The sequence below is a fragment of the Trichoplusia ni genome, chromosome 1, assembly GCF_003590095.1.
Source record: "Trichoplusia ni isolate ovarian cell line Hi5 chromosome 1, tn1, whole genome shotgun sequence".
Lineage (NCBI taxonomy): Eukaryota > Metazoa > Arthropoda > Insecta > Lepidoptera > Noctuidae > Trichoplusia > Trichoplusia ni.
This window is the reverse complement of record NC_039478.1, coordinates 12,719,896-12,739,713: the sequence shown is the minus strand read 5'-3', so window position 1 is coordinate 12,739,713 and position 19,818 is coordinate 12,719,896. Positions and strand designations below refer to the sequence as shown.

At 33.2% G+C, this 19,818-nt stretch overlaps 3 protein-coding genes and 1 long non-coding RNA gene across 5 annotated transcripts; 2 read left to right on the top strand and 2 right to left on the bottom strand.

Moving 5' to 3' along the window:
* Nucleotides 1–261: 261 nt before the first annotated feature.
* On the bottom strand, nt 262–6,403 carry LOC113500494. Its single transcript, XM_026881319.1, has 5 exons — nt 6,340–6,403; nt 5,768–5,957; nt 5,338–5,522; nt 849–1,035; nt 262–461 (listed from the first exon to the last, which is right to left on the bottom strand). Exons 2-5 carry the CDS (start codon nt 5,949–5,951, stop codon nt 277–279), a joined length of 741 nt encoding a protein of 246 aa, XP_026737120.1. The 5' UTR covers nt 5,952–5,957; nt 6,340–6,403; the 3' UTR covers nt 262–276.
* Nucleotides 6,404–9,655: 3,252 nt separating this feature from the next.
* LOC113495200 lies at nt 9,656–13,099 on the top strand. Its single transcript, XR_003400702.1, has 7 exons — nt 9,656–9,726; nt 10,301–10,355; nt 11,469–11,495; nt 11,707–11,733; nt 11,999–12,025; nt 12,651–12,677; nt 12,927–13,099. It is a non-coding gene; the product is annotated as an uncharacterized LOC113495200 (long non-coding RNA).
* Nucleotides 13,100–15,610: 2,511 nt separating this feature from the next.
* On the top strand, nt 15,611–17,712 carry LOC113495189. 2 transcript variants are annotated; one of them, XM_026873801.1, is made up of 3 exons: nt 15,611–16,074; nt 16,470–17,017; nt 17,214–17,712. In XM_026873801.1, the coding sequence occupies exons 2-3, from the start codon at nt 16,976–16,978 to the stop codon at nt 17,580–17,582; spliced, it is 411 nt and encodes a 136-aa protein (XP_026729602.1). In that variant the 5' UTR covers nt 15,611–16,074; nt 16,470–16,975; the 3' UTR covers nt 17,583–17,712. The 2 variants fall into 2 exon arrangements, with proteins under 2 accessions (XP_026729602.1, XP_026729610.1); XM_026873809.1 differs by lacking the exon at nt 15,611–16,074 and having other exon boundaries at nt 16,255–17,017.
* Nucleotides 17,713–17,759: 47 nt separating this feature from the next.
* Nucleotides 17,760–19,044, bottom strand: LOC113495615. The gene is made up of 2 exons (XM_026874474.1): nt 18,542–19,044; nt 17,760–18,206 (listed from the first exon to the last, which is right to left on the bottom strand). The coding sequence occupies exons 1-2, from the start codon at nt 18,572–18,574 to the stop codon at nt 17,997–17,999; spliced, it is 243 nt and encodes an 80-aa protein (XP_026730275.1). The 5' UTR covers nt 18,575–19,044; the 3' UTR covers nt 17,760–17,996.
* Nucleotides 19,045–19,818: the final 774 nt, after the last annotated feature.

Genomic DNA, 19,818 nt, shown 5'->3' with positions numbered 1-19,818 from the left:
AAAAAATCATTAATAGACCGTGACCTACATGAATAAATTTCCGTGACAAAAGTAACATGTTTTCTTGTGGAAAAATGTAAGTCATTTAACTTAAATCATGGTTAATCATTTTACTGTTAATACAAGTAGTTTTACTCATATAATAACCACGATTTTCAGCATTAAAATAAAAAAACTGTTTATGTGAGTACTTAATTTATATTCTAAGAATGCTCTTAATAATTAAAAGTAGTTAGAAGCTATGTTGAACAAAATTTTCAATTTCTGACTTTTGTTCTAGAAGTCCGCTACAGCAGCTTCTAACTTCTCGAAGTATATCCCTTCAGGGTCGTATTTCTTCTTGAAGACCTCGTAGTCCTGAGGCCACTTGTTCTTGAAGGACTGGGTGAGCACTCTGACAATGTGCTTCTGTGCTGTCGTGCATTTGGCACAAGCTTGGGCTATTACCTCAGGGGCATCATCTGTAACGTTAAAATGAAATGAATATAGGAACAGTTGAAGAAGTTGTGGTGTTTAAAAATTTATTGCTTTTTCTCAATACTCTATTTTATCCATGGTATATATATATGTGCATGTTAACAGATGGTATGTTCTAATTGAGAAAAGTGTGGACCCTGTAGGGCACTGCAAGGTTTAGGAGAGAGAAGGAACGCCATTCTTAATTACGATAGAAACTGTAAGATACTTGACGATAAACCGATTCGATGCAATTCTTTTACCAAAAAATTTGGACTTTTATCCAGATTTTTTGGTAAAAGAATTGCAAATTGATTAAACGATTAACGATAGACAAGATGCCAAAGAAAAAATCTTAATTAGGATGGATCATTAAAAGGTTAATAAAATACTTTTAAAAGTAGAAGACACGTCGTTGCAGGGGGCTGTGTCTATGAAACAGCCGACGAAAGGCTTGAATTGAGTTTCGTCGGCCACCAGAGCCTCTACATCCAGATCATCATGTACTGTATCATACGTCTCTCCAAGCGCCATCACTGCTAACGCCATCAGAACCACGATGCACTTCATTTTTGGAGCTCAGCTCTAAAATATAAAGACAGAATCAGTATTGACAGTTGACAGGGTCTTGAAAACTTCTGAACTGACGCTTCTGAGGTACGGGAATGATATGTGAATGAATGTCAAGTGACGTGACTTTGACATTTTAGTTTAATAGTATATTTAAACTTTTTGCTAGCATTAGGGAAATGAACTTTGTTAACGGGCCAAAATGGAAAAACACGCAAAATGAAATATTATTTCTTTAAGGTAGGGATAAAAAAATTGGTCAAGTTCAAGTAAAAAGTATCACATTTTTTTTTTCGTTTGACTCTGCATTTACATAGTTTTAATTTCAGTTATCATTCATGAGTAGCCAGAAGAAAAATTATTTGTGGTTGAAATAGTTTTAATTTCAGTTATCATTTATGAGTGGTCCCAGTCGCCAGAAGAAAATCTATTTAATTGTTACGAGTCCGACGACTGGGACCGCGGTCCAAGTTTATTGCGGTCGCAGTCGCCGGAAGCTTTGATCTTTTGGTATTGTAGACTAACCAACGCCTGATCATACGATATTATCGTAATGTAGTCAAGACCGAAACGCTAAATAGCACTAGGCACTATATCCCCAGTATGAAGGTTTGCAACGCACTGCCTTACAGACAGAATTATCTTATGAGTCCTTAGTGATAATGTTTCGGATGCGTTCCACCATTTTATATAGTAAAACTGTCGCAGGTGTAAATATACCTACGCTCTACGTCGTGCTAAAAAGAGCTGTTTGATCCCACAATGCAAGTCAAATTTTAGGTAAAAGGTCTTTTTCAAAGTTTAATAAAACTGATTCATTAAATTCGTCCTTTAGCCTCCAATATTGCTTAAGCTTTTTCAATTTATTTGTTTACGTAAATCCAAGGCAAAAATGTAATATTCAAAACAAGTTAATCCAAATTATTTAAATGAGGTCACTCCCTGATATTTTAATATCCTCTAGTAACCTTGGTGACACGTCATTTGATATATCTACAGCTTCTAAACATCTGGACGATTAAATAAATAATAATAGTTTTTGTATAAAATTATTATAATCAGTTTAAAAATATGTTAATTGCTTATAGCATGTTTTTAGCAATTTCTAGTTTCGCCTCTAGACAACTTGTCTGCGCTGGCCTCTGGGTAGCAACACTATCAACTACGATTGGCTGGTAATAAGTACTTATGAAAGATTAGGGTTTTTATGAGACTTGTATTTAAAAAAATTGTGTTAATAAAAGAAGTTTTCTTACTTAAAACGTAATTTTTAGCAGAACACAGTGGTTTAATGGTTTACCCAAAGTTACTTGTCTGTGGAATATTTAACTATAACGTTTCAAAAGCTTGATCTAAATTTAATTGCATGTGATTTGAATATATTTATAATTCCCTACACAAGGATTAAATACTTATGAGCCGGAGTCGTAAAAAAATGAACTAATCTCTGAGGTGATTCAATAATATTGTGATAATCGTTTATGATTTAAACATGTAAGATATTAGGTTTAAAACGTAGGTTTTTCCCATTACAAATATGAGCAGTCACGTCTACACCTAATCAAAATGCCTGACGGATGGCAGGATCAAATCTGATTAAATAATATGGCGTATTTATCTTCACATTTTAGTTATAAAAGTTTAATTACAAAGAATAACTTGTAACAAGTTGTAAAATATCCATTAAGCACCAAAATTACAGTTTTCAAATACTTCAAACGACTAATTATATAAGCTTAATTGATTTTCTACTACAATTTACAACAAAAAAAAAACAGTTCTGCTAACTATTTAAATTCTAAGACTCTCAATAAGTTAACCAAATATTCAGAAAACATTTCTAAACACGACGAAACGAAACCAAAATTAATTTCTAAAAGAACTAAAGATTCACTTACATGGAGTCGTCTGGCTTCAAACAGGATATATGCAGACTAAAACTAAAGCGATCAAAAATAAATAATTTCCTTACAGATATTATTATTCAAAGTTTTTTTTATTTATTATTTATGCAAGGTTGTCTAGAAGTTGCTCAGACTACCAGTCTAGCTTTATCTCGGTACAATTTCGAGTTTGTACGAAATTATATTATTAGGCTTACATATGAACTTTCTTCTTCATAGACGACTATGTTATAATCAATTTTTTAAAATTTCTTTTAACTAGTAGCTATCGACGTTAATGAAAATGTGAATTTGTTAATTAAAATTGAATAAGTTGATATATTGCAATTGTGAAATTATTCGATTTTGAGCACATGCTTGTCTGCCAATATTTTCTGTAGCTAATTAAAATTGAAAACAGTTATAATTCACAAATAATTTACATAAAGAGTATGCTAAATATTAGTATTTTACTAGAAGGTTACTTTAATTGATATTAAAATATCTTCTCAGTTTTTTACATGTTAAGGACTCTACAACATTCTACTTAAGTATCGGACTGGGACTTTCCAACTACGTCTGTGCTATTAACGTTTTTACTTATTCTTTATATTTAGGTACCACCTAAATGATGTAAATTTATAGTACATTAAAATTTATAGTCCTAAATTGCTGCACTGTGTTATCCGTGGATAAACACTATAGAAAAACTGCCACTGCCTTAGATGTAAAGTTTTATCAATTCAACATAGACTCAAAATTATATGATTAGTCGTAAAAACTAAACTTATGAAAATTGGTTTATGTTAATATTTTTTCTGTCCACATTGAACCTTATTAATTTTGCATATTTTTAAGTAAGTAAAATTAAGCAAGAAACGCCTGCGATTTTGTAACAACACCCTAAATACTTTCAGCATTGCTATGTTATTAACTAAAGTGCGCCTTTAAAATTAGCTTTCGCAATGTTCGAAACTTTGGTGGCTAACTTACTAGGCAATCTCGGTTGTTTTGCATCACGTTGCCATGGTCCTTGTACAAGGGAAGCGTATCTATAGAACTCTGGTATTTACCTCGTAGGATACTTTTCCGCGTTACCTGGATCAAAAGCCAGTGATTTTGTAGCAAGATGAAAAAGGGGATCTGTCAACATTTAATTTAAAAAAAATCAGTAAGAGCATCCGCCCTCCACGTACTCTGTGAGGCCCTTTAGGGCTCATGCCTGCCTAGGCAGCGGGATTGTCCGAAGGGCAAAGGAAGAAACATGGGTGGGTTTTATTCAGCAGGAGATTGCCACTCCCTTCCGCTCAATCTAAGGAGTCATTTGATGATTTTAGCTTCGGAAAAAAGTATATCATAAAGTATATCATATCAGTACATATAAGATGTATTATAACAGTACTGGTTTAAAAGGCAGAGATTAGTCCTCAGATACCCTAAATAAACAGTTTATAATAAGTACTGTCGTAATTTGACTTACTGTCGAAGCACGGCTTGAGAAGATATAAATAAGTTGCCAAATCAATCTTATGCAAGACATCAATGTAATGAAACCGATCATTAAATTTTAATTATAATTATTTGACTGATTAAAGTTACTAGTTATTACCTATTTATATCAAGTTCACATTCAAGTAAATCAAAAAACGACTTCAAAAGTAATGTATTCTTGAGTCGTTTTCAATTCGACAGTTTATCTGATTTAGGTACTCTTCGTCATAAAACTTCTCAAAAATAAGAAGAGGTTTCTTAGACGAAGGGAAGGCGAAGGGAACTTTGTGATTCAGTGTGTCTTTGTGCATTTAAAATTAATGTTTTTAAAACCCCCAGCGGCAAGGTGGTTAGAATTCCTCATGCGAGAGTCGTTTTTACAAGTGTCAGTTCTATTCTGTTATACTTATTTCAAATAATATTAAGTAATTATCTATCTTATGACATATTTCGATGACAACAAAAATAAAAAATATAATATTAAAAAACATAATTTATTTTCATAAATACACTAAATTTATAAGTTAACAATTCGTGTGATGCTGTAACAAGAAACAATACATCGGTAAACATATCTTAGTTTGTTAGTCAAGGTAAGCTGAACTATTTACACTATTAACACGAAAATATGGAACCAAGTACGAAAATACCTGATTCTCACATTTACGATAATTGTATAGTAAACTTCAGATGCACGAATGTATTGCTTCTATAATAATAGTTGTATCCTTAAATCTATGTCCGTAGACTCCGTATTTGCTCAATTAGGCTAGACATCCCTGCGTGCTTCCTATGAACTTTAAAATCAAGACTGTTGAAATTGTTAAAACGAGACAGCACTAGGATGTAGTGTCATCCCATTTTAGCAATGACAGAAATCCTGGTTTTAGAGCTCTCAGTACAAGCACTGGTCTTTCAGTTTCACTTTGGCATCTTAGTCGGAAGCGTCAAGGAACTTCTGGAAGGAGTCCTTGTACTGGCCGTTGGGGTCCTCCTGCTTGGCAAGGTCGTTCCATAGGTCAGGGGTCTTGGTCTGGAAAGCCTTGACGACTTCACGGATCAGCGAACGCTGTTTGGGTGTGCATTTCGCGCAGCTGGTTCTAAGAGCTTCAGGAATGGTCTCTGCAAAAATCAATGAAGAAGTATTAGTAAATGATTTATTTGAACAGTCCAGTGGCAAAATTGATGACGTCAAAAATTAGAGGCTATGCATTTATTTATTATTCTAAAACTAAATATGTAGGTGTAAAAACTACAGTTTTGATGCACTTTTTGATTCGACTGCAGTATCCGGCATTAGTATCATTTTCGGCCAATCTAAAAAGCTAAGACTTTAATCATACGATAAGGTTTATAAGACTACTTACTCTTGAAGTCATGTCCTTCAGAAGTACAAGGTCCCTTGTTGAGGAAGCAGTTGAGGTAGCCCTTCAGAAGACGAGTGTTCTCAACCAAAGTCTTGGCGTCGAAGTCGTCGTAACGACTGTCATATGTTTCGGGCCGGGAGTAGGCCACGGCGAGAAATACACACAATACTACGAAGGTCTTCATTTTGATCTAGAAAATTAATAAAAGAATAATTAATCAACGAGAAATACAAAGGTTTCCAAGGGACGGAAAAATATGTGCCACTTGTACAGAGCCCGGGCTATGGTGGTGTTTAATTGGAAATTACAGAAATCGTTTTTATAAGCCATGGGTGAATCAGTACTAGTATTCACTCATCAACCTAATTGAAACTATTAACGAAACCAGTTTTAGAAAATTAATATCTATATTCTGGAAAAACCGTAACGACATATAAATTAAAGATTTATTTAAAACTAAATGAAAAAATAAAATGCAATTGATATAAAAAAATATGAATCACCGAATTGGCCGACTAAAAATTCAAGTTTACTTTTGATAACAAGATAATGAATTAATTAAAAGGCCTTACATTGAAGTGTCTGTCTTCAGTGTCTTGGCTGAACTGTGGTTTTGTAACAGGCAGCCTTCTTATATATAAGGATTTGAGACGAGGAAAACCTAAACAGATCGTGTAAACATGTAGATTTGAAGGAACAAAACTGCTGACGTATCGAACGCAGTCATTCGCACAGTAAAACGTGTAAACCTTCCACTGTACAATATTGTCGCTGTGTTGTATTATTCACAGACGTGATAATTTGTGATCTAACAATTCACATATCCTTGTTTTAATGTAACACTATGACTTATTTGTGTACGATTTGAAAAGGCACATAGTTGTACAGATTTGTTTGCAGATATTGTCGTCTTGTGGAACTGCAGTCACTGTTATCTTATATGTTGGTGTAGTCTAAAAATCTAAGAAGCATCTCGTTTTTATTTAAATGTTAAATTTTTTTTTCATCGAAAAAGAGTGAAATACTTTTTACGAATGCGATAGCATCGAGTATTCGTGAAGGACTTTATAATAAATTATTTTAGCGTAAATATTTTGAATATCGCTCTACGTATAAGTCAAAAGTCTCTTGATCGAGGTTTCTTTTTAAATATAGACGATAAGAATGATTTCTTTCGTTCGAAAAAATCTAGGGGACGATTAATTTTTTGACGTTCAGTTCGCTTCAATACATCATACTGACTGAGACTATTATTGATGTTTGTGTTCTAATTATAATATTCCTTTTAAGATAAAGTTTAAGAATAAGTAGGTACAACAAATTCGTTTATCTCTGGATACATAATTATAAAGACAATTAAAAAAACGATACAAATGTAGATAAGTTTGAACTTTACTAACAAATAAATATAACAGTGATAAATATGAGATTGTAAAACAAAAGGAAAATCATGATTTATTTTTAGTTGTTTGTATCAATATTTTGTTTTGATTACATGTGCCAAAATTTTGAAGAGTTGTCATTACTGCCGAAGTAATAACATTTCATAATTATTAAGATATGATCTGCTGTGGATCCAGTTTCCGAGCTACCTAGGTACACAAGTCTTTTTCAAGAATTGTAACTGACCTTATAGTTTATACATATACGATGTGTTTACACCACCCTAAACATATAAACTTTAATAGATAAAGCTATATTATAAGTACCTACATAGCATTCTTTAGAGATTGAGTGAGTATTTATTTTTACTAAGTCGGTGTCGAATATACGTGACCTAAATTTCATTAGAATTTTAATCGTATCTTAAACAATTTTGATATCTACGAGTGTTTCTTACTAATTTATTAAATTATTTGAGAATGCTAAAGAAGCAGGCTAGATTATCAGACTCTATTATTATTCCCTCTCATAAATAGTTTAATATTTGACTAAAATCTACACTTTCTTTGAAAATTGTTTAAAACGTACAAAAAAGATCCGCAACCAGAACAACATACAGGATGTAGATAAAATCACTACCTCAATCATTTTTTAGCGAGGACACAAAACGTGAAGAATTAGGAAGTTCTTTAAATGCATGCCATAACTTCAACAATTAAGGTTTTTTTCACAAAATCCTCATAATCAACGTTCGATGTCGTAAACAACATTTATCGTGAGTTTAATTTTGTTTATAAATAAACTAAATCCAATAAGTCCCCAAATACAAGGTCTTGGCTAATTGTATACCTAAGTTTGCTTCCCATATCTATACTTCTATACTAATATATAAAGCTGAAGAGTTTGTTTGTTTGTTTGAACGCGCTAATCTCAGGAACTACTAGTTCGACTTGAACGATTCTTTTTGTGTTGCCATTTATCACGGAAGGCTATAGGCTATATAACATCACGTGATCACGCTGCGACTAATAGGAGCGAAGATATAATGGAAAATGTAGAAAAAACGGGGAAAATTCTAACCACGTGGACGAAGTCGCGGGCAACAGCTAGTGTTATATAGAATCGCGATAGCTTTTCTCAGCATACTGTATATCCTAGGTCACTATCCTATATAAACTTGGTAAAGCAAATATCACTGTTTGACGATTGTATTGTTTGTCTAATCTTCATCAAAAGCGCACCAACCTTCAAGATTTGTGAGGTCGTTTGACCTTAAATATCATTACTTTATATTACGACTTCAGCGCTGTTGAGTAGTTTATAATTTGAAGCAGCAAATGTTTATGCAAACGTTTCCTTGTTGCTAGGCGGTGTTCCTGTATTTTTTTTTAAGATAGTTGGTGTTGTTGTTAGAACAAAGATGCTAAAAATCTACGTTGTTTATTGCACCGTTTCGCTTCCACGATTTCAATTTTCTTATTTTAAGTTGGAGCTAGTAGGTTTTCTGGAGATATTGAGTACGCCAACCCGTAATATTTAAGTGCTTTAAATAAATTATTAATAAGTAAATAAATTGCTAGTTTCTTAGTTTACTTTTTATGTAGATTGGTTTTTATGTGGCTTTGCATTTAATTGGTACTCAATATGCTGCTGACTAGCTGTACCTATCTTTATAAAAAAATCATTAAAGCAATATGGTCATTTATATCATTACCTGTGAATTTTGTGGTTCGAACTAAGATTTTGCATTAACATCACTGACAATAAGACCAAACTGGTATTTTCAATAATTTTATGCAAACGATCAGTGATCATTAAACCTAAATTGTGTTTAGGATTAAAACTTTGCACTTTAGAACTTTACACTTTGTACTCAACTATTTAAATCTTGCACATTCAATGCCCCACAAAAAATATTCTAGGAACAAGACATCAAAACATTAACGTGTTATTACACGCAAATAACTTAATTGTTCAGACGATTCTTGGCACGGAAACGTATCTTAATTAGTCAATAATAAACATTGATTGCACTCTTGGTTTATTTGGTTTTATTTATCATAACGCTATTAGCGTAACTTATTGTCTATTTTCCTACTATATTTTTTTGTTTGCATTCTTGTCAACACATATAAGATATAAACTAATTACAATTCAAATACATACAGAACAAGATTTGTCAGTGTGAACAATTAAACGTTTTTTACCCTTATTTCAATTCTCAGATGTAACCAAACCTTTCAGAATTTTCAAAAAAAAACTTCCCGAACCGTGCACTAATACCCATCAAAAGCTACGCACAAAATGCTGACTATCTATGTCCAGGAATGATATTCAAGACGTTTATCAGTACCATACCATACCTATATTATGAGATGAATTCTCGGAACAGACATTGCCCGTTAGATTAAAAATTTAGATCCAAGACACACTTGTCAAAGGTTATCGTCTTGTTTTCAATATAAATATCAATATTTGTTATGTCCGCGTATAAAAGATTTCGAATAAGTCATGCGAGGCAGTTTTATCTCAAACTTTTGGAAGTAAAGAGTTAAAATATAATCATGAAATTCACGGTGCGTATTCCAAAAGATCATTTTTTCCTTATTGTTTTTATATTGTGCGTGTAAATGGTGTAACTGGTTAATCTTCTTCAATTATGTTGCTTCAATCAAGCTGTTACTAAATCCAAAGATAACCGAATTTAGGATCTTAAAATTTGATGAGTGTAATGAAAGCATCCTCCTCAAAATAAAGTAAAAATATTAAATTTCCAAAATTGCTTACCGTTTTCGCAAAAAATAACGAAGAAATTCCAAGACTTCACTCAAAAGCTGTTATTCACAAACTATTAGCTCCACTTGGGACAATGTGATATTTGTAACTAAAATTTATATTAAAGCCAGTTAAGGTTAATTAAAACAAATTTTCATCTCATTAGAAATTATATTTAAAATGTTCTCATTTAAGTCCATTTAACATAATTATGATTCAAGTTCAGCAATTATGACGTAATGGTATACCTAAGTAATGATTATTCGCAGAAATAATTAATTCACATTTAAACATTTGCTAATTAAATAAGAAATGCTTGATGCATTACGTCATATTTGTAATGGTTCGTAATTTGAATGAGGTTTTCTTTTTCAGGTTGTTCTTTTGTTGGTCGCTATGGTTACCATCACCATGGCCAAGCCTCAAGGTGGTGAGTTGATTAGCAACAAGCTTATTTATTACATCTCTGACAATTAATTACATTAATCTCATAATTTTCTCATTGTTGATCTCTTCTTAAATCTTATAGGCACAGATCAAGCGTAAAACTATCTTGAAAAAAATCTTTATTTTTTGGCTTCTAATGCGTAGACTTTTATAATTTTCAATAAATCTTTAACAGTATTAATAAATATATAAAACCCGATCAGATATGGAATTCCAATATAGGGATAAAGTATTATTGTTTTTAACACGTTTTGTTTTTTGCTGATGTTTGGAAAATACCTGAGTACGTAAAACGAGTTTAAAAGTTGATTATGAATATAAATATTTATTACGACAAAAATTCCCATCTGACCCAGAGTTTTACGTGAAAAGAACATTAAGCCTGTCAAAAAAACATGATAATCAAAATAAACATGTACCTATTGCCACAGTCTATTGCTGCCAAAAATAGAACCGGCGACTATTAAATATTCTAATCTTTTGGGTAAAGTTTATTTTAACCACTAACCTTGATTTAAAAAAACAAATACATGTTTACAACTGTAACACTGTAGTAGGCAAAATATATCTACCGAGCGATTGTTTGTTGCTATTATTATAACAATGTAATGGAAAAACCCATCATCTAATTTCCTACCCTGGTTCTAACGGTTGGACCATGCAAAATCAATTGCGATACACATTAAAATTTTGGGTCAATATCAATAAATTTAGTGAATTCAAAACAAATTTAGTAGGAACTCACGAACATTTACCCCTAAGCTCTCCCAACTGAATTTTTCTATCCCAAATATTATAATATAATTTTAATAATATCTTTGGCATTACAATAAACATAGAAAAAGCAAATTGTAGGGAATCCCCACATATAACAACTACCTATGTTCTGAATTATTATAATTTCCTTACGTCAAACCTTTTAAGAATCAATCAAAATCTTAATTAAATAACCTACCATTAACGTTGGAGTTATTCCATCAGTCGATGGTTTATGACGCTGCGTCATAAATGTTTTAATATCAGATATAGGTGTGTTTATTAATAAAATAGACTAAAATAGAAATAGATTTAAACTTGTTTATGTTTTTGTTTTCAGTTAACGTCGTTGACGGACAACACCAAAGTAAGTAATCTGGAAATTAAGTTTAAAAAAGGAAACTTGCGTTATGAATGCTTTATCTCACTTGCACTTTGGTAAAATTGGTTTCTTTAAAGGATAGAGGTCTATTATCAAATGTTTATTCTTTAGCACTTATTAAATTATTTTGCTCTTTTTATTTAAGGTTAAACAATTATGTTGGCAAAAATATAATATTTGTTTTCTTTCTTTGCAGTTGACTTCGTAAATGGAGAGAGCCAAGGTAGTATAAATTTGTTTTAGGTTTTTTTAATTGTATTTAATAATTGTTAAGACTTTGTAAAACTTTAAATGTTTAATAATGTAGGATAAAGTTCTATTTCTTACTCACTCTCTGATCTCCAGATGAAAAATTTAATTAGCTACGTACTCTATATTATAATTAGTAATTATTACAATAATAGCCAAAACATGTCCAACTATTGAGTACAACCTTCTCCCAGGTTTAGAAAAAGTATTAACTATTAAATCTTATCTATGTTTTTCAGTAAACTTCGTCAACGGTGAGGAACAAGGTAATTATTAACTTCAATTATTATGAAAGCATTCTATATTATACCATTCTCATACACTGTTATAAATTGAATGTAATATTAAGACTTACTTATAAAAAGACAGTCATCTTCATGCTGCAGTAAAATACACCTGTGTCTGTCCTCTGTACTATCAGTGATAAAGCATTAGGCTTCTCATGAAAATACTAAGTTCTATTTCGAACGTATTCAGATCGAGTTCATACTCTGGAACCCAAGTCTAGCGCTAATTCCAGCCGTGGTACAAGTTGGAATTAATCTCTGATAATACTGGATTTCACTCTTTTTTGTACATATTCGAAATTAAGTAAATGAGAGAATAAAAAACAACCTGCTTTCAAGCGTAACTGCTAACTTGCTAATTTTAGCGTGTTTGAGGTCAGAATGAAAAACAGAACCCAACTTGTTTCAGCAGTAAGTTTGCAGGACTGGCTAACTTTAGCGTGTTTTTGTGCCTTATTTCTATATCCCACAAATAAATTCTTTGGTAAATCATGCGCCTTTTTAATTAATATCAGCAATGTTTTTCATATCGTCGTCATAATTTAGTACATTATTTTTGTTGAATGCAAGGCAACTAAAGGAATCTTTTATTTATTATTTACAGTGAACGTCGTCGATGGTCCGTCAGGAGGTAAGAATTCAAAAACAGTATAAAACTAAATCAATTATTTCGGATTTTTTCGTTTATATCTCCATTCTAAAATATTATTAGGTATTATACTACTGGAAAGGAAAGGTTTCTCAGTCTTTGGTTTAACAGCAATCATTTATTTTCATTTTTTGTCTTACAAAACTCTGGCATGTTTTCTAGTCTAACAACTCTTCCTTCTCTACAGTTGGTAGGCAAAATACGTAACTAAAAGAAATATTTTATTTCCAGGTCAAGCACGGGACGGGTCGAAGTAATTAGTAAAACCTAGTATAAGTTTAATTAGAATAAGCAAAATTTCAAATAAATAATTCAATACCACAAACTCTACAGTATAATTCAATTCAAATAACACAAACAATCTTGTAAGATCTAATGACAATATAAACATATTCAATACACTATATGTTATTTTTCTACTCATTTTAAAACTGCTTAAATTTCCCCAACCCTTTCACTATTCCCTATAAAATTTCACCTCGCGCTATGCCTTTGGTTGGCGTAACCCACCACCGTGTTCTGAAGGACTTATTTTTCGGATGGCAAAGCATCAAATGACTCATGCCGCTCTGGGTTGAGCGGAAAGAAGTGTCAGACTCCTATTGACTAAAACCCACTTATGTTCCTTCCTCTGCCCTTCGTCTACCGGAGCCACAGAAACCCTTTTGGACTCTGACTTCCCACTTTCTGAAATCCAACTAACACTCTGTAAAGTAAGACGAAAGCAGTTGTAGAAAAAAGACAGCGTTCTACAGTAAGTAGCGCACCATTTCGCTTTCGCAGTTTATCCGTCTACCCATAGAGTTTGCATTTACAAAACCTTAAAATAATGATGATAATATATTTTTAAGATAAGTGGTTGTGTAAGATCCTGCTGACCTCTTCGATTCTTAACCAGGTCAAGTTTGTGAGATCTTGTCAATAAACATATTCATATTATAATAATAAACTGACTTAGCTGACTGTCTGACCAGATGGTGGATCGTGAGGTCAATACCAAAACTGTCAAATGTATTGATGTGTTAAACAAAATTTAGTATTACAAATAATAGAATCTCAGACTTGCCGTAAGGGGATGTAATAATAATGTTGATAAATGTCGCTGTACTTTGTGTATGTGTTGGCATTTGTTTAAGCGACAGTTATTATACAATTTAGTAGAAAAGACAGAGCAATCTTGCAACATAATATAAAATTTTCTCATATGTTACATTATAAAACCTTCAATTATGTGACAGAAGATCCAAGAAATAAATATAAATAGACCATTATTAAAATACTGAATGAAACTGTTAAATAAACAATCATTCCAGAAATTTCGACTCTTCATAATCGCGTGATAGAAGTATCAAGCTATTGAACCTCCTTAGTTATAAGAGTATGAAGTCCTAATTGACCTCATTGTCGTCTTGGAGTTTTAAATGATAGTCGACACTAGACATCTGGTCATTCTGGTACACTCCTTCTCAAGCCAGAAGGATCAAAAATGTGCGAAAAGCAACCTTAATGATCTGGACTTAAGGCGCTATAATTTCTTAATGCTGCAACTGATGTATGCTCTGACACAAGGTTAGGAGTTCAATGCAAATACTAAAGTGACTCTTCAATGTCGTATTAACCTTTTTTATTTATAGAATCTTATTATCTATATTATCTGAATGACTTCGCCTTATACCTGAAAATATTACATGATGTAACCACTTATAAATATTTAAATCAAACAATCAAATTTTTTTTACTTGACAGTAACGGGATTATGGGCCTGTCAAGTATACGGTCGTAGGTTCACATCCCGGCACGTACCAATGTCTTTTCAAATAATTTTTCGTAATACGATGCTATCGTAATTTGCTAATAGCGAAGTAGGAAAACAATGTGAGGAAAGCGGTACAACAAAAAGAAATATGTAAGGGTGTGTGAACTACTATGCCACATATTTAAAATCTGACACAAGGGTATGTCCAATCAGATGTAGTGACAAAGTTATTAAAACGATAATTAAAAAATAAGACTGTGTTGGTACCACTGATATCACTATGGGATGACAAGCTAACAGTTGACTATTGATAAATAATAATGTTACGTAATAGAAGACGTAATTAGACAATGATTTATTTTATACAGGTACTTTTTACTCATCGCATTCTTTTTATTTGTTTAGCTATGTTGTTTTACTAAATAAAATACGAAGGATTTATACTTATTGAAAGAGGAAAAAAAATACAAGAAAACAGTTACTGATTAAGTTTTAATAGCAATGTTACTTAGACTGACATTGCTAATATTAAAAAACTGTATAAGTATTGTCTTACTATGTTCCTTTGCGTAACTTAAATAAATAAAATGCAGCACACCTATTTGTTATTTCTTTTGAAATCTACATTAACACTCTCTAGGCTTTTACTACTGTTTTGATTGGATTATATTTTTGTTTGGAATACATTCATGCACTCCTCAAAGTAGCGTATCCTACAAACAATTCCAGACGGCTTTCTGAGACATGTAGGAAGGATTGCAACGCATTGCCATACACCGATACAAAAACGCGGATGACGTAGCACGGTGGTTCAGGTTTAGTCAGTAAAAGTCTGACACTACCCACTTCCTCCCCCGGGGGAGTGGACGTCCACGAGGATTCCCCCGCCTAAACAAAAAAAGGCTTTCTGAGACATCGTTTTAAAAAAAAACAAGCGAATAGTTAAGCTACAACTGCACAAGTTCATCGATCATATATAGATTCAGCCACGCTTAATTCGGTCGGTCCGTGGATGGGTAACCTTCGATGTCGTTAGGATTTCTTCTGCTTATCGGGAGGCACCTTGTGGGTTTCGGCTATTTTCAACACATCTTTGACAGATGTTAATGGTAATCAGGAGGTAGAAAATCGGGCAACCAGACTATAGAAGAGGTATGGCCCAGTGTTGAGGAGGTAAGATCAGTCACTCCTTGTAAACTACTGGTACTTAGCTGCATCCGGACTGGAAGTCAACGTCAACATAGGTGATGATAAATAATGACTTTATAAATAAACATTTACGCTTGCAAGTCGGGCCGGGACACCCCACGCGAACATCGAGATGCTCATGATGGTGACTCACCTTAACAAATACTACGCAATAATGATGAAAGAGAAAATTGTTGATTGTTCGCTTCATTGAATCATTTTACATGTTAGTCTTGATTTATGTTGAGGACCTGTGGGTGCATTGTGATTATATTTTGTTAATGCTTGGATTCGGTGATAATGGATGCTGACCTAAACATTGAAAAAGGATAGACTGAAGACCGTTTTCGTAATTACAACTCACTTCAAAAATATTTTTTCAAAGGTTGTGATATATTGTTAAAGAAACCAAAGGCTTTCTAACATTATTTTATGGTGAGTAAGTTTGCGATTTTAGGTCAGAAAAGTTTTGGATTTAGTTAAATGAATCGGTACCTAGAACAATCTATCGTATCTAGGTAGACCCAGTAAGTTTCGAAAGCACTTTCACAAGCTGTCTCAAGATCGGTATCGACACGTGTCTTGAGCTAGTCGGCTTCGTATATATTTGATATCTAACATAGATTTAACCAGTCTGTTTACGAATAGGATTTTGCAGATAAAAATCTTGACCGTAGAAAAATAACTACTGATATATCACAAACAATCTACTCTACTGCATTTGCAATCCGGAATCTTAAATATGTCAAAGAACGTATGAAAAAATAAACATATAATGTTTACTCGATATCGAGTGATCCACCGATTTCAATACCACTTAACATTCACAGGTGCAGTGCTAATTACGATACAACCTCTTTGTGTACCGTGACCTTTACGACTTAACAAGTTTTTCCAGTGATGCTCAATGACATTGAATGCACTCTGAACAGTTAGAGATGCTCATATGTCATTAGAACAAGTTTGAATGAAAGAGAAAGCATGACGTCAACATAGTCAGAATATGGTCATCGAATATGTAAAACTGAGTCAACAGTTACAGGAAAACGTCGCACAGGTAAATCCGAACCGAGTCACCGCGTAATACGAAACACAAGACGTATTCCGTTTTTATCCTTTCTTTGATAAAGTCGTGTTTGATTTTAATAAATCCTGTTCGTTCATTGTGGACTCCAATCAATCCCGATGACATCACGTTCTAAAAGAGCCACAAGTTACAACTGACACTAATTGAGTGCGACGTCGGGACCGCTCGCCGTCGCGACTGTTCCAATCTAACCTCGTTTGCAGCACTCGTCTCATATCGACGCTAAATACATTATATATTTTCGAAAAAATGAGCGTCTACATCACTGGTTTCATCATCGCTCTGGTCTTGGTGAGTTTCACTTGTTTTTCTATTAGAAAACAGTCTTGTTTACCACTATAGTTAGATACACACTGAATACATGTCATGTTTATTTACGTTTTATCTCTCTTGTCAATTATCATATAACTTCGTATACTGCTTATGGAGGCGAGGTTCGACGTCATTCTGTATTGAATATTTATACGTACCTAATGTTTGTTTACAGGCAGCGTTGGTCCTCATTTGGATAGCATACTGTATGTTTGTCCGGGAACGACACAAATCAGAATGCTATCAATACAACATTGCAGATTTAGAACGAAGGCGCGAAATATTGAGCGCAGTTAACGAAGCGCCCACAGAAACTAAGAAAGAGATAACAGCTGGTGTATTTATCTTGCCATCTTTACGGAAACCAAAGAATGAGGGGTACTACAATAGACCCGATTATCCAGAAAGTCCCCCCCCGATGTCACATCCCAGCACTGACAGATTAATTAATATACTTGATGGAGAAGACCATGGCTGCCACACCGCGCACTACTCCGACGGCATATGTGAGGTCGTCTCGCACCAGGCTTGCAGTGATGTTTAGTCATGTTATTGCACAACATTATATCTTGCCCTGTAAGACGTTCACACTGACATATTACGTTGCACTTATACATTGTACTTTCTTTATACCAATTTTACGAATATGTTAAAATAAAATATATTAAATTGTTTGTTTTATTTTATTTAACAACTTAATTTTACTTGTGATATTTATCTTAAAAAATAATTAAATACACAGTTGAATATTATAGAAATAAGTTGGTTAATTAATGTCCATTAGTATAGGATGGAACATACCTACAAAGGTTTCCAAACAATTAATTTAGTTGAAGAAACAATTATCTTAATTTATTTTAAATCGTTAGATGCAGACGGGAGTATTTACGACCAACTTATGCCACTATATTAACCAATACTCGTTTTTACGTAACGTCTAGATGTCGGCGGGAACTGGTTATTGCGCGAGACCCTTGATGCCGTCTGCCATTTTGTCAATGACGCTCTTCTCTGTGGGCTTGAAGACATGTACTACCGCGTCGCCTGCATCGCTCAGGGTCTTCACCACCTCACCCCAGGCATTTTTCATGGAATCCATGACGTCACGCTTTTCCCGAAGCCCTGAGTCGTGTTCTGTGGGAAGCGCTGACACGATCGCGATCACAAACTGTAACGACCAAAGTTTTGTGACTGAGAATCGTAAACTGTCTTGACAGAATTATTGGGCGAATTCAGGACAAAATTTACAGGATTTCTCCAAAAAATCGTTTTATTTTACAAGTAGCTAACCGGAAAATGGCCACTACCTATTAACACAAAAAAAAAGATTCGTTCTTGCACGCTCGGCATCGACTGATTATGTTTCAGTATTTCTCCAAATGCTGGAGATCCTAACTTTTCGTAAAGTTTGACCCACTTCACTTACAGCACAATACAAATTTAGAGATTCCACAATTGCTATGAAAGAGGTTTAAGGCCAAAAGATAAACAAATTGTACTTACGAAACAGAAGAGCATTGTCAGTCTGAAATCCATAGTAGCGTTGTAACCTTGTTATTCAAGTTTGACCCAAATCAGTATCAATAGCTGTTCGGAACCAGAGTAGACTGTCTTTTGTTATGAAGGGCACAACAATGGATGTGCTGACCGCTTGCCGTACTAACTCCTACTGACCACAAAGGATTAACAGGATGCTCTAAATTTGCTTTCGCACGCACGTGTGTCAGTATAATCAGGCGAGCCGACGAAATTACGCGGGCAATGAATCAGTGCACAAGGGCCGTGCCTTAGGACAAACTTTTCTATTATTTTTGCAATTTTCTTTTACTTATTTCCTTATTAATAGTCGATTTAAACACATACGCTTTTGTACTTTAGTAAGGTACTCAAGTCCGATCTAATACACCATTACTTATACACTGGTCTCGTACCAAATGTTGATATTATTTTGATTGAATTGAAATTTTATCGCATTTGACCACGGTGGAATAAGTATAACGAATTAAAAATTAGTTACAAATTATGTTATTATGATTTAAAAGGAATTGTAGTGTTTCGTTAAAAATATATCAAGTTCATAATATTTTTATTCGATTTATAAAAATAATATTTTCTGATAAATTATAATTTTAATATAAACATATTAAAAACATATAATTTTGTGTGAAAATATTGTTTAACAAACTTTTTCTTTTTACCAATTCACATTGACTGTAAGGACTTTAAGATTACTTCGATTGTCGTGTACAAAAATACGTATACGAGAAAATGTTTTTAGGATTAGATAATAATTCCCACTGACTTTCAAGTCAATAGCAATTCGGAAAAAAAATATCGAAAATCGGCTCACCTCACGGCAAACCAAGATATTATGAAGAATATAAACACCAGTAAAAGATAAACGGCCTCTGTTTTAAAAGTAGTTTACAAATGTAACTTCTTATCATTTCCGTACTTATAAAATGACTTCCAACAAGCTAGTTCTATAGAGAATAATATCACGATTGTACAATGAACTGATTATCGTTATACGCTAATTCGATTATACATCGTATTGACGTACATGTGTACTTGTATACATACGAACGTCTTTTCAGTGAACTTTAATGGAATCTTGTATCTTATGAGCATATATTTAGTTCCATTTTTCAATGAAATAAAAACAAACTATAATGTAATTGAGCTCGTTACATTTTCTGGAGGCAGGATTCATTTTGGGTATAGGCAACTACATATTGGGTGGTAGATAACAAGAAAAGACTTCGCGAAAGGCCCAGAAG